At 39.4% G+C, this 13844-nt stretch overlaps 1 protein-coding gene across 1 annotated transcript in view; it reads right to left on the bottom strand.

Annotated features, from left to right (window-relative positions):
• The window catches only part of BANP (BTG3 associated nuclear protein), a 1088809-nt gene that overhangs the window by 587685 nt on the left and 487280 nt on the right, over nucleotides 1-13844 (bottom strand). Inside the window, exon 7 of the mRNA XM_053701244.1 lies at nucleotides 537-776. Coding sequence (XP_053557219.1) covers nucleotides 537-776 — 240 coding nt within the window. The remainder of the gene's footprint in view (nucleotides 1-536; nucleotides 777-13844) is intronic.

Here is a 13844-nt window from a genome sequence, read left to right as displayed (position 1 = left end):
GATCAGTCAAACACTTGTTCTAAAACAGAACAGCGTGTCACCGTATATAGTACCCCGAAGGCAAAACATGTTGTGATCTGAGATGTCATCGCAGAAAATCCAGCATGTCTGCCGAAAGAGCGGAACTGTTAGCGTTGTGCTTTGCAATGCTACCACAGCAGTTCTCTTCAAACAGTGCTGTGCTCTGGTTACCTTGTTTAAGTTTTCCTTAACACAGGGCATCTGTGTGAAGAGAACAGTGAAATACGGAGCAGCACTGTAAAGCAGCAGCGCATTAATTGATGATGGCTCTCAGGTATTTTTTGAACCCTCGCTCCCTAGCCTTTCCCAGTATGCACAGCTGCAACTCCTGAATGTAAGACGTTCTTGTGAGCAATAAACCTTTTTATTGCTACATTTTTACCTTATATTTATGTGATTTTAGACCAAAAGTAAAGGAAACAAATTTATTTAACGGACATTTTAAAAAAAAAGAAAATCTCATTGGAGAATGAGAAAAAAGTTTTGCCTCTAGGCATAGGGCAATTGCTACTTACATCGTATGCCATAGATCATTAGTGGATCCAGTTGTTTTTTCCCATGTTTTCCCTGGCCCGAAAGATTGGATATTGCCTGGATTTCTCGATGAAAAAGGTAGTCAAGAAGTGTCAGCGCCATTTTTTCTGCTGTCCTGCTGTTGGAAGTGATGTGCAGCATATCAGCTGCTGTGATTGGGCACCTTACCCGCATTTCTGGGTTGTTCTCATCTCCGAGCCAGGTTCCATTAGGAAAATCCTCTAAATTGAAGAAACAAAAAATACATAATAAGTATGAATAATAAATAAGTTCTTATGTATAAACTAAAGCAAATAATTATATATGGTAAAAAAAAAATAGGGAAAATAAAAATAAACTTTGTGACAACTTTAATTTTTATACCTTTGTGTAACAGTTTAATAAACTCTCAGCTCTGCACGTCTCCACTCGGTAATTATGTAAGTGAACAAGATGTTAATGCTGACACAACAAGCTTTAAAACCATATCACAAAACAGAATGCACCTGTCATGGTTGATTAAATATTTCCTACCTGTTCTATGTTAAATGTTTGCATATATTGTGTATTATTATTGTTTTTATATTTTTTTTTGTACCCTATTGTATCAATGCAATGTTTTGTGGACCCAGGAAATACTTGAAAACGAGATCAATCTCAATGTATCCTTCCTGGTAAAATATTTAGAAATGAAATAAATAAATAAATAAGTGAGGATATTCGAATAAAAAAAAAAATTAAAAAATGTAAGCTTCAAAGAATATTTGCAGGTTTGCTAAAAGTTCGTACAAAACACTGGACCATTATCAGAACTTAAACAGAATGATACATAAGGGACATTTATTTATTGTGCAAGATGAAGTACAGGAAATTGTTTGGAGAGGACACCTAATATTTTATGTGAATCTTTCACGCAAAAGGTTATAAAAACATATATCAATCGTTTCATATGTATTCATCTTTTAGCATGAATTCCCAGAAAATTTAATTTATTATCTAACTAAACCTGCCAATTTTCCATGAACAAGGAATGGGCCACTACTCATGTATTGCATAAGGAGGTAACAGCTTATATTTTGTCAAGATCTGATGCCTGTCTTTTGGGGCAAAGACCTTGTACAACAACAGGGCATAAAAAGTCCATTTAAAATGATTTGTAACATATAAAATGAACGTTTATGCAGTAAAAAAACAAACAAACCTGGTGAAATATTATTTGTTTAGAAATGCCTAGATTTATCATCCAAGGACAACAAACCAGAATTGTTATTATACAAACTTTTACAGATTTTTTCCTGCATGTAAGGCTCAAAGCATCTTACAGTTACACCTGGAAATGAGAGTTAGAGATGAGGTAATGAAGTCATTTGTTTTAAATAATTCTGTCAACAAGTGATCTTTAGTGCCTTTTAAATATTTTCAGAGAAGAGGCATCACTTGTGAGAGTGAGCTCCACAGCAGCAGCATGGCTCAAAGCATTTAAACAAAATAAAATAGAAACAATAGATTTATAGCTCACTCAGAATTAAAGGGAAAATCTACACTAGAAATGTTATTGTTTAAAAAGAAAGATAGATAATCCCTTTATTACCCATTCCCCAGTTTCGCATAACCAACGGTTATATTAATATACTTTTTTTTACCTCTGTGGTTATCTTGTATCTAAGCCTATGCAGACTGCCCCCTTATTTCAGTTCTTTTGACAGACTTGGATTTTAGCCAATCAGTGCCCTCTCATAAGTAACTTCACAGGCGTGAGCACAATGTTATCTATATGGCACACACGAACTAACACCCTCTAGCTGTGAAAAACTGTCAAATGCATTCAGATAAGAGGCAGCCTTTAAGGGCTTAAAATTTGCATATGAGCCTACCAAAGCAAATTTTATGAAAAAAATAAATTGGAAAGTTGTTTAAAATGACATGTCCTATACTTAAAATGTATTCTAGATTATAGACATGAACCCCCCCAAACATTTTTTTTTTTAGAATTAATTGATTATAAAAAAAAAAAAAAAAAAAAAAGGAAGGTTAAATTTTTTTTTTACCTTTAAATTCAAAAAGTATATTGGCATTTACTAATTATTCACTAAAAATTTTAAGAACTTGGAAAATGTCATGCAAAGGTTCAGGATACAGTCCCATATATATGTTTAAAGGGATATGGTAGTCAATATTATGCTGGGGTGTGCAACCCTAGCATATGGTTGCAAGACACTTTGCATTGCACATTGAATTAAAGGGGCATTAAACACTAAATACATTTTAAAAGCATATTATTGATGTTATTCCCCACCACCTGCTACTGCATTCTACTGCTGATATATGTTTGCCAATGTGCAGCAACTTTCCTTCAGATACTTGCATGAAATATATTTTGTGTTTACTATTCCTTTAAAAAAGGCTTAATTCTTTAATATTTTACTGGCTCCACAAGCTCAGGCACAGGTTGGTAAGTATGCTTTGAGCACAGGTCTTTAAGCATACTTAAGATTAACACATGGGCATTTGTAACCAAATGAACGCATAAATAAACCAGTTGTGTTTGCTGGCCAGATCAATAAAGCCAGTTTCCCTAGTCAGAGACTTCATGCATCTACATACATTTTTGGTATCCACTTCTGGCCTAATCAGAGCACCACAGTGAGTGTGTTGTGTTTAAAAAATACCATTTTAGGTGCATACAATTAGCACACAGGCCAGGATTTCACAGTCGATCCATACAAAGTTTACCCAAAAATACTTAGTTAAAGGATAGTAAAGTCCAAATTAAACTTTCATGATTCAGATAGGGCATGTCATTCTAAACAACCTTCTAATTTACTTTTATCATCAAATTTGCTTTGTTCTCTTGTTATTCTTAGTTGAAAGCTAAACCCAGGTAGGCTCATATGCTAATTTCTACAGCTAGAGGGCGTTTTTTCACAGCTAGAAAGCGTTAGTTCATGTGTTAATAACATTGTGCTCATGCACGTAAAGTTATTTAAGAGTCAGCCCTAATTGCCTGAAATGCCAGTCTGTCAAAAGATCTGAGATAAGGAGACAGTTTGCAGAAGCTTAGATACAAGGTAAAAAGTATATTTCTATAACAGTGTTAGTTATGCAAAACTGGGGCATAGTAAATAAAGGGATTATCTATCTTTTTAAACAATAACATTTTTGGTGTATACTATCCCTTTAATTCAAATGTATTCAATAAAAAAAAAATGAAAAAAAGATATTGGCTTGTTTGAGTTATTTATTTTTAGGCTCCGAAAAGGTTTTTCCTGATAACCTCCAAATCCTCCTTCCTGGTGCAGCATTTTTTTCCCCCCAACCACATCACAGTTTTGTACTTCAATCACAACCTGCACAATAGATAACTGGAGCTGAGTGCACAGCATTGGGGTAAAACACACAGGGACAGATTACAAGTGGAGCACTAATTAATGCTCCCGCTAGAATATTAACTGCGCTACAAGTAAGCTTTTTGCGAGCGTCAGGTTGTGAATGTAATATGAGTTGAAAGTAAATTGTTTTTGTTCGCAACGCTAACCTGATAAGTGCAAAAAGCTGAAGTTAGAATATCGCTCGTGAGTTCTGAGTTTTGTGCAACTTTTATGTTTTGCAAAACAGTTAACCAGAGCTCTGAAGTCGCAGCAATCATTCCGGCTTAAATCGCGATTGTGCTCAAGCGATTGTGTTTACTTTTAACTTGTAATACCAGCGATAAGCCCGAAGAACACAGACACCCATGATAAACCACTTATTGCTTATGCGCAAACATTTGCCCTTCACTCATAATTTGGCCCATAGAGCTCCATTTATGAGCCTGCAACTGCAAGTTATAAAGTGTCAGTCTTAAGAGCGATGCTTTTTAACCTTTCATGGACAGATCTAAATGGGTTGATGGAAAAACAATCACGCATTGTCTGCCCACTTCTTGTTAAATGGTGGCTATAGTGAGAAAAGGATACATATTTAAAGGGACACTCAAGTGAAAATTAAACTTTCATGATTCAGATAGATCAGCAATTTTAAACAATTTACTTCCATTAACAAAATGTGCACAGTCTTGCATGTGCTCAGCTTCTACTGAGCATGTGCAGGAATTCTCAGAATATACGTATATGCATTTGTGATTGGCTGATGGCTGTCACATGATACAGGAGGAGTGGAAATAGACATAACTGAAATTTGTCAAAAAAAAATCTAATACTCATTTGAAGTTCAGACTAAGTGCTATTTGCATTGTCTTGTTATTATGCATTAGTTGCTTATGCAAATCTACTGTATTTAGTGGACCTTTAATAAAATGAAATGCTCATAGAAAAGATAGCATTTCAGTTTTACAGTAGAATGTATCTTTAATTAAAAAAAATTGTTTAGCTCACACACTTAAGTCTTCCCTCTAAATTCTAACCACTCATGGGGAAGGCTTTGTTATCTGCTCCAAAATGGCTTTAATTGCATTCATATGCTGAAGTCCAATTGTCTAAATGTAAAATAATTAAAATAGCACTTCAATATTTTTTTTTTCTTTTTTGTTATGAACTTTGTTCTAAGTGGTGTAAAATGACACAACCCAAAAATTTAAGATGGCACAGCCAGACTACCTAGTTACTGACTGAAGGATACGGGCTTTGAGTTTTCCATCTAGCATTTAAAAAGGAAATTACTATTCATTAAAAAATGGAAAGTATGAATTTTAACAGTAAAAGGATGGTTTTCACTTGATGTCTATGAAAATAAACACCATGCATCATTGTTGATGGAACTTTGGCTTATTTGGTCCTGTTCCTATTGCTACTGTTGTACTATGATGTAGCTGGATGGAAGAAATGTGAAAATAGCGACTCTTCTTTATTAGCATTCTCATGTCTGAACACAAATTTGCTGCTCTTTAAGGAAAGCCAACATTACCAGCCACCTAAATATTTATCAACCTCAAAAATAGCACTGAAATTTATTGGAGCTATCAATTTAACAGTCTTACTTTGAAAATATTTAACAGCTTAAAGATTTGGGGAAAAAAGGAATTTAAAAATGTATGGTTTTATGTTAAATAAAATAAGGACAGACTTTTACAACATTAGGAAGATTGAAGCATTTTAGGGTGAGTATGACATAAGTTGACCACGTGTGCTGGATTGCCCAGGAGAGTAACAATTTTCCCCTAATACCCCACTACTGTGGGGGGGGTTTTTTGTTCTTTTTTTTTTTAATCCTGAAACAGAAAAACAGAATTTATGTTTACCTGATAAATTACTTTCTCCAACGGTGTGTCCGGTCCACGGCGTCATCCTTACTTGTGGGATATTCTCTTCCCCAACAGGAAATGGCAAAGAGCCCAGCAAAGCTGGTCACATGATCCCTCCTAGGCTCCGCCTTCCCCAGTCATTCGACCGACGTAAAGGAGGAATATTTGCATAGGAGAAATCATATGATACCGTGGTGACTGTAGTTAAAGAAAATAAATCATCAGACCTGATTAAAAAACCAGGGCGGGCCGTGGACCGGACACACCGTTGGAGAAAGTAATTTATCAGGTAAACATAAATTCTGTTTTCTCCAACATAGGTGTGTCCGGTCCACGGCGTCATCCTTACTTGTGGGAACCAATACCAAAGCTTTAGGACACGGATGAAGGGAGGGAGCAAATCAGGTCACCTAGATGGAAGGCACCACGGCTTGCAAAACCTTTCTCCCAAAAATAGCCTCAGAAGAAGCAAAAGTATCAAATTTGTAAAATTTAGTAAAAGTGTGCAGTGAAGACCAAGTCGCTGCCTTACATATCTGATCAACAGAAGCCTCGTTCTTGAAGGCCCATGTGGAAGCCACAGCCCTAGTGGAATGAGCTGTGATTCTTTCAGGAGGCTGCCGTCCGGCAGTCTCGTAAGCCAATCTGATGATGCTTTTAAGCCAAAAAGAGAGAGAGGTAGAAGTTGCTTTTTGACCTCTCCTTTTACCAGAATAAACAACAAACAAGGAAGATGTTTGTCTAAAATCCTTTGTAGCATCTAAATAGAATTTTAGAGCACGAACTACATCCAAATTGTGCAACAAACGTTCCTTCTTTGAAACTGGATTCGGACACAAAGAAGGCACGACTATCTCCTGGTTAATGTTTTTGTTAGAAACAACTTTCGGAAGAAACCCAGGTTTAGTACGCAAAACCACCTTATCTGCATGGAACACCAGATAAGGAGGAGAACACTGCAGAGCAGATAACTCTGAAACTCTTCTAGCAGAAGAAATTGCAACCAAAAACAAAACTTTCCAAGATAATAACTTAATATCAACGGAATGTAAGGGTTCAAACGGAACCCCCTGAAGAACAGAAAGAACTAAATTGAGACTCCAAGGAGGAGTCAAAGGTTTGTAAACAGGCTTGATTCTAACCAGAGCCTGAACAAAGGCTTGAACATCTGGCACAGCTGCCAGCTTTTTGTGAAGTAACACAGACAAGGCAGAAATCTGTCCCTTCAAAGAACTTGCAGATAATCCTTTCTCCAAACCTTCTTGAAGAAAGGATAGAATCTTAGGAATTTTTATCTTGTCCCAAGGGAATCCTTTAGATTCACACCAACAGATATATTTTTTCCATATTTTGTGGTAGATTTTTCTAGTTACAGGCTTTCTGGCCTGAACAAGAGTATCAATGACAGAATCTGAGAACCCTCGCTTTGATAAGATCAAGCGTTCAATCTCCAAGCAGTCAGTTGGAGTGAGACCAGATTCGGGTGTTCGAACGGACCTTGAACAAGAAGGTCTCGTCTCAAAGGTAGCTTCCATGGTGGAGCCGATGACATATTCACCAGGTCTGCATACCAAGTCCTGCGTGGCCACGCAGGAGCTATCAAGATCACCGATGCCCTCTCCTGATTGATCCTGGCTACCAGCCTGGGGATGAGAGGAAACGGCGGGAATACATAAGCTAGTTTGAAGGTCCAAGGTGCTACTAGTGCATCTACTAGAGTCGCCTTGGGATCCCTGGATCTGGACCCGTAGCAAGGAACCTTGAAGTTCTGACGAGAGGCCATCAGATCCATGTCTGGAATGCCCCACAATTGAGTAATTTGGGCAAAGATTTCCGGATGGAGTTCCCACTCCCCCGGATGAAATGTCTGACGACTCAGAAAATCCGCTTCCCAATTTTCCACTCCTGGGATGTGGATTGCAGACAAGTGGCAGGAGTGAGTCTCCGCCCATTGAATGATTTTGGTCACTTCTTCCATCGCCAGGGGACTCCTTGTTCCCCCCTGATGGTTGATGTACGCAACAGTCGTCATGTTGTCTGATTGAAACCGTATGAATTTGGCCTGGGCTAGCTGAGGCCAAGCCTTGAGAGCATTGAATATCGCTCTCAGTTCCAGAATATTTATCGGGAGAAGAGATTCTTCCCGAGACCAAAGACCCTGAGCTTTCAGGGGTCCCCAGACCGCGCCCCAGCCCACCAGACTGGCGTCGGTCGTGACAATGACCCACTCTGGTCTGCGGAAGCTCATCCCCTGTGACAGGTTGTCCAGGGACAGCCACCAACGGAGTGAATCTCTGGTTCTCTGCTCTACTTGTATCGTCGGAGACAAGTCTGTATAATCCCCATTCCACTGACTGAGCATGCACAGTTGTAATGGTCTTAGATGAATTCGCGCAAAAGGAACTATGTCCATTGCCGCTACCATCAAACCTATTACTTCCATGCACTGCGCTATGGAAGGAAGAGGAACAGAATGAAGTATTTGACAAGAGTTTAGAAGTTTTGATTTTCTGGCCTCTGTCAGAAAAAACAGAATTTATGTTTACCTGATAAATTACTTTCTCCAACGGTGTGTCCGGTCCACGGCGTCATCCTTACTTGTGGGATATTCTCTTCCCCAACAGGAAATGGCAAAGAGCCCAGCAAAGCTGGTCACATGATCCCTCCTAGGCTCCGCCTTCCCCAGTCATTCGACCGACGTAAAGGAGGAATATTTGCATAGGAGAAATCATATGATACCGTGGTGACTGTAGTTAAAGAAAATAAATTATCAGACCTGATTAAAAAACCAGGGCGGGCCGTGGACCGGACACACCGTTGGAGAAAGTAATTTATCAGGTAAACATAAATTCTGTTTTCTCCAACATAGGTGTGTCCGGTCCACGGCGTCATCCTTACTTGTGGGAACCAATACCAAAGCTTTAGGACACGGATGAAGGGAGGGAGCAAATCAGGTCACCTAGATGGAAGGCACCACGGCTTGCAAAACCTTTCTCCCAAAAATAGCCTCAGAAGAAGCAAAAGTATCAAATTTGTAAAATTTAGTAAAAGTGTGCAGTGAAGACCAAGTCGCTGCCTTACATATCTGATCAACAGAAGCCTCGTTCTTGAAGGCCCATGTGGAAGCCACAGCCCTAGTGGAATGAGCTGTGATTCTTTCAGGAGGCTGCCGTCCGGCAGTCTCGTAAGCCAATCTGATGATGCTTTTAAGCCAAAAAGAGAGAGAGGTAGAAGTTGCTTTTTGACCTCTCCTTTTACCAGAATAAACAACAAACAAGGAAGATGTTTGTCTAAAATCCTTTGTAGTATCTAAATAGAATTTTAGAGCACGAACTACATCCAAATTGTGCAACAAACGTTCCTTCTTTGAAACTGGATTCGGACACAAAGAAGGCACGACTATCTCCTGGTTAATGTTTTTGTTAGAAACAACTTTCGGAAGAAAACCAGGTTTAGTACGCAAAACCACCTTATCTGCAGTTAAACACCAAAAAACTCTAAGCCATCTCCGTGGAGATGTTGCCTGTACAACGGCAAAGAGAATGACTGGGGAAGGCGGAGCCTAGGAGGGATCATGTGACCAGCTTTGCTGGGCTCTTTGCCATTTCCTGTTGGGGAAGAGAATATCCCACAAGTAAGGATGACGCCGTGGACCGGACACACCTATGTTGGAGAAATCCTCATTTCTAAGGAGTCTATTATTGTTCCCAAGAAGGGAACCCTTGTTGACGGAGATAGAGAACTTTTTTCCACGTTCACTTTCCACCCGTGAGATCTGAGAAAGGCCAGGACAATGTCCGTATGAGCCTTTGCTTGTGGAAGGGACGACGCTTGAATCAGTATGTCGTCCAAGTAAGGTACTACTGCAATGCCCCTTGGTCTAAGCACCGCTAGAAGGGACCCTAGCACCTTTGTGAAAATTCTTGGAGCAGTGGCTAATCCGAACGGAAGTGCCACAAACTGGTAATGCTTGTCCAGAAATGCGAACCTTAGGAACCGATGATGTTCCTTGTGGATAGGAATATGTAGATACGCATCCTTTAAATCCACCGTGGTCATGAATTGACCTTCCTGGATGGAAGGAAGAATTGTTCGAATGGTTTCCGTTTTGAACGATGGAACCTTGAGAAACTTGTTTAGGATCTTGAGATCTAAGATTGGTCTGAATGTTCCCTCTTTTTTGGGAACTACGAACAGATTGGAGTAGAACCCCATCCCTTGTTCTCCTAATGGAACAGGATGAATCACTCCCATTTTTAACAGGTCTTCTACACAATGTAAGAATGCCTGTTTTTTTATGTGGTCTGAAGACAATTGAGACCTGTGGAACCTCCCCCTTGGGGGAAGCCCCTTGAATTCCAGAAGATAACCTTGGGAGACTATTTCTAGCGCCCAAGGATCCAGAACATCTCTTGCCCAAGCCTGAGCGAAGAGAGAGAGTCTGCCCCCCACCAGATCCGGTCCCGGATCGGGGGCCAACATCTCATGCTGTCTTGGTAGCAGTGGCAGGTTTCTTGGCCTGCTTACCTTTGTTCCAGCCTTGCATTGGCCTCCAGGCTGGCTTGGCTTGAGAAGTATTACCCTCTTGCTTAGAGGACGTAGCACTTGGGGCTGGTCCGTTTCTGCGAAAGGGACGAAAATTAGGTTTATTTTTGGCCTTGAAAGACCTATCCTGAGGAAGGGCGTGGCCCTTGCCCCCAGTGATATCAGAAATAATCTCTTTCAAGTCAGGGCCAAACAGCGTTTTCCCCTTGAAAGGAATGTTAAGCAATTTGTTCTTGGAAGACGCATCCGCTGACCAAGATTTTAGCCAAAGCGCTCTGCGCGCCACAATAGCAAACCCAGAATTTTTCGCCGCTAATCTAGCCAATTGCAAAGTGGCGTCTAGGGTGAAAGAGTTAGCTAATTTGAGAGCATGAATTCTGTCCAAAATCTCCTCATAAGAAGAATCTTTATTGAGCGCCTTTTCTAGTTCATCGAACCAGAAACACGCTGCTGTAGTGACAGGAACAATGCATGAAATTGGTTGTAGAAGGTAACCTTGCTGAACAAACATCTTTTTAAGCAAACCCTCTAATTTTTTATCCATAGGATCTTTGAAAGCACAACTATCTTCTATGGGTATAGTGGTGCGTTTGTTTAGAGTAGAAACCGCCCCCTCGACCTTGGGGACTGTCTGCCATAAGTCCTTTCTGGGGTCGACCATAGGAAACAATTTCTTAAATATAGGGGGAGGGACGAAAGGTATGCCGGGCCTTTCCCATTCTTTATTTACAATGTCCGCCACCCGCTTGGGTATAGGAAAAGCTTCGGGGGGCCCCGGGACCTCTAGGAACTTGTCCATTTTACATAATTTCTCTGGAATGACCAAATTCTCACAATCATCCAGAGTAGATAACACCTCCTTAAGCAGGGTGCGGAGATGTTCCAATTTAAATTTAAATGTAATCACATCAGGTTCAGCTTGTTGAGAAATTTTCCCTGAATCTGAAATTTCTCCCTCAGACAAAACCTCCCTGGCCCCCTCAGACTGGTGTAGGGGCACTTCAGAACCAGTATCATCAGCGTCCTCATGCTCTTCAGTATTTTCTAAAACAGAGCAGTCGCGCTTTCGCTGATAAGTGGGCATTTTGGCTAAAATGTTTTTGATAGAATTATCCATTACAGCCGTTAATTGTTGCATAGTAAGGAGTATTGGCGCACTAGATGTACTAGGGGCCTCCTGTGTGGGCAAGACTGGTGTAGACGAAGGAGGGGATGATGCAGTACCATGCTTACTCCCCTCACTTGAGGAATCATCTTGGGCATCATTTTCTCTAAATTTTGTGTCACATAAATCACATCTATTTAAATGAGAAGGAACCTTGGCTTCCCCACATACAGAACACAGTCTATCTGGTAGTTCAGACATGTTAAACAGGCATAAACTTGATAACAAAGTACAAAAAACGTTTTAAAATAAAACCGTTACTGTCACTTTAAATTTTAAACTTTATTACTGCAAATGTGAAAAAGTATGAAGGAATTGTTCAAAATTCACCAAAATTTCACCACAGTGTCTTAAAGCCTTAAAAGTATTGCACACCAAATTTGAAAGCTTTAACTCTTAAAATAACGGAACCGGAGCCGTTTTTATAATTAACCCCTTTACAGTCCCTGGTATCTGCTTTGCTGAGACCCAACCAAGCCCCAAGGGGAATACGATACCAAATGACGCCTTCAGAAAGTCTTTTCTATGTATCAGAGCTCCTCACACATGCATTTGCATGTCATGCTTCCCAAAAACAAGTGCGCAATAGAGGCGCGAAAATGAGGCTCTGCCTATGATTAGGGAAAGCCCCTAGAGAGTAAGGTGTCCAATACAGTGCCTGCCGGTTATTTTACATAATTCCCAAGAATAAAATAATTCCTCAAAGCTATGAAGTATAAAATATGCTTATATATCAATCGTTTTAGCCCAGAAAATGTCTACAGTCTGAAAAAGCCCTTGTGAAGCCCTTTTTTTCTTATGTAATAAAAATGGCTTACCGGATCCCATAGGGAAAATGACAGCTTCCAGCATTACATTGTCTTGTTAGAAATGTGTCATACCTCAAGCAGCAAAAGTCTGCTCACTGTTTCCCCCAACTGAAGTTAATTCCTCTCAACAGTCCTGTGTGGAAACAGCCATCGATTTTAGTAACGGTTGCTAAAATCATTTTCCTCTTACAAACAGAAATCTTCATCTCTTTTCTGTTTCAGAGTAAATAGTACATACCAGCACTATTTTAAAATAACAAACTCTTGATTGAATAATAAAAACTACAGTTAAACACCAAAAAACTCTAAGCCATCTCCGTGGAGATGTTGCCTGTACAACGGCAAAGAGAATGACTGGGGAAGGCGGAGCCTAGGAGGGATCATGTGACCAGCTTTGCTGGGCTCTTTGCCATTTCCTGTTGGGGAAGAGAATATCCCACAAGTAAGGATGACGCCGTGGACCGGACACACCTATGTTGGAGAAACCAATATTTGTATATACCTGTACATTTTCCTTAATTTAAAAGTATACTGTACTCAAATATATTGTATTATCACTATGAAAGGGCAGCACTAAAACATGGGTATTAGAAGGAAGAAGCTCTTCACCAAAGAAGATTCGTAGAAAGTAACAAGAAATGTCCAGCTAATAACGTTGTATTCATTTCAACTTTACTTTTATTTTGTAAAAAAATGTTTATGAATGATGAAAATAATTTTCATTTTGTAATTTTCAAAGTACATGTAAGACACATTGCCATTTCAAACAAAGAGAAAATTGCAAATTAACAACTGCAATTTACTAAAACACAATCTGCTGGTACAGTATACCTCGAGAGCAAAAAACATAATTTATGTAAGAACTTACCTGATAAATTAATTTCTTTCATATTGGCAAGAGTCCATGAGCTAGTGACGTGGGATATACATTCCTACCAGGAGGGGGCAAAGTTTCCCAAACCTCAAAATGCCTATAAATACACCTTCCACCACACCCACAACTCAGTTTAAGGAATAGCCAAGTAGTGAGGTGATAACAAAAGGAGTAAAAAAGCTTACAAAAAGAGGAACTGGAAAAATAATTGTGCTTTTATACAAAAAAACATAACCACCATAAAAAGCAGTAGAATCAAACTAAAACAGCTGCCTGAATAACTTTTTTTTACCAAAGACTGCTTCAGAAGAAGCAAAATGCATTAAAATGGTAAAAACAATAAAAGTATGCAAAGAAGACCAAAATACTGCTTTTCAAATTTGATCATCCGAAGCTTCAATCTGAAAAAAAACCAAGAAATGTGACTGAATTTAGCAAAATGAGCTGTAAATCTGAGGCGGAACCTAACCAGCATCCAAATAAGCCTTGAAAAACAAAAGAAATGGCAGAGGCTTTCTAACCTTTTCTGAAACCAGAAAAACAACAAATAGACTAGAAGTCTTCTGAAATCCTAATAACCTCGATAAATTTTACAAAGCTCTTACCACATCCAAAGGATGTAAAGAACTCTCAAAGAATTCTTTAGGATTAGAAAACAAGGAAGGAAAAAAATGTCTC

Source organism: Bombina bombina, chromosome 1 (genome assembly GCF_027579735.1).
Source record: "Bombina bombina isolate aBomBom1 chromosome 1, aBomBom1.pri, whole genome shotgun sequence".
Classification (NCBI taxonomy): domain Eukaryota; kingdom Metazoa; phylum Chordata; class Amphibia; order Anura; family Bombinatoridae; genus Bombina; species Bombina bombina.
This window is presented reverse-complemented; position numbering and strand designations above follow the sequence as displayed.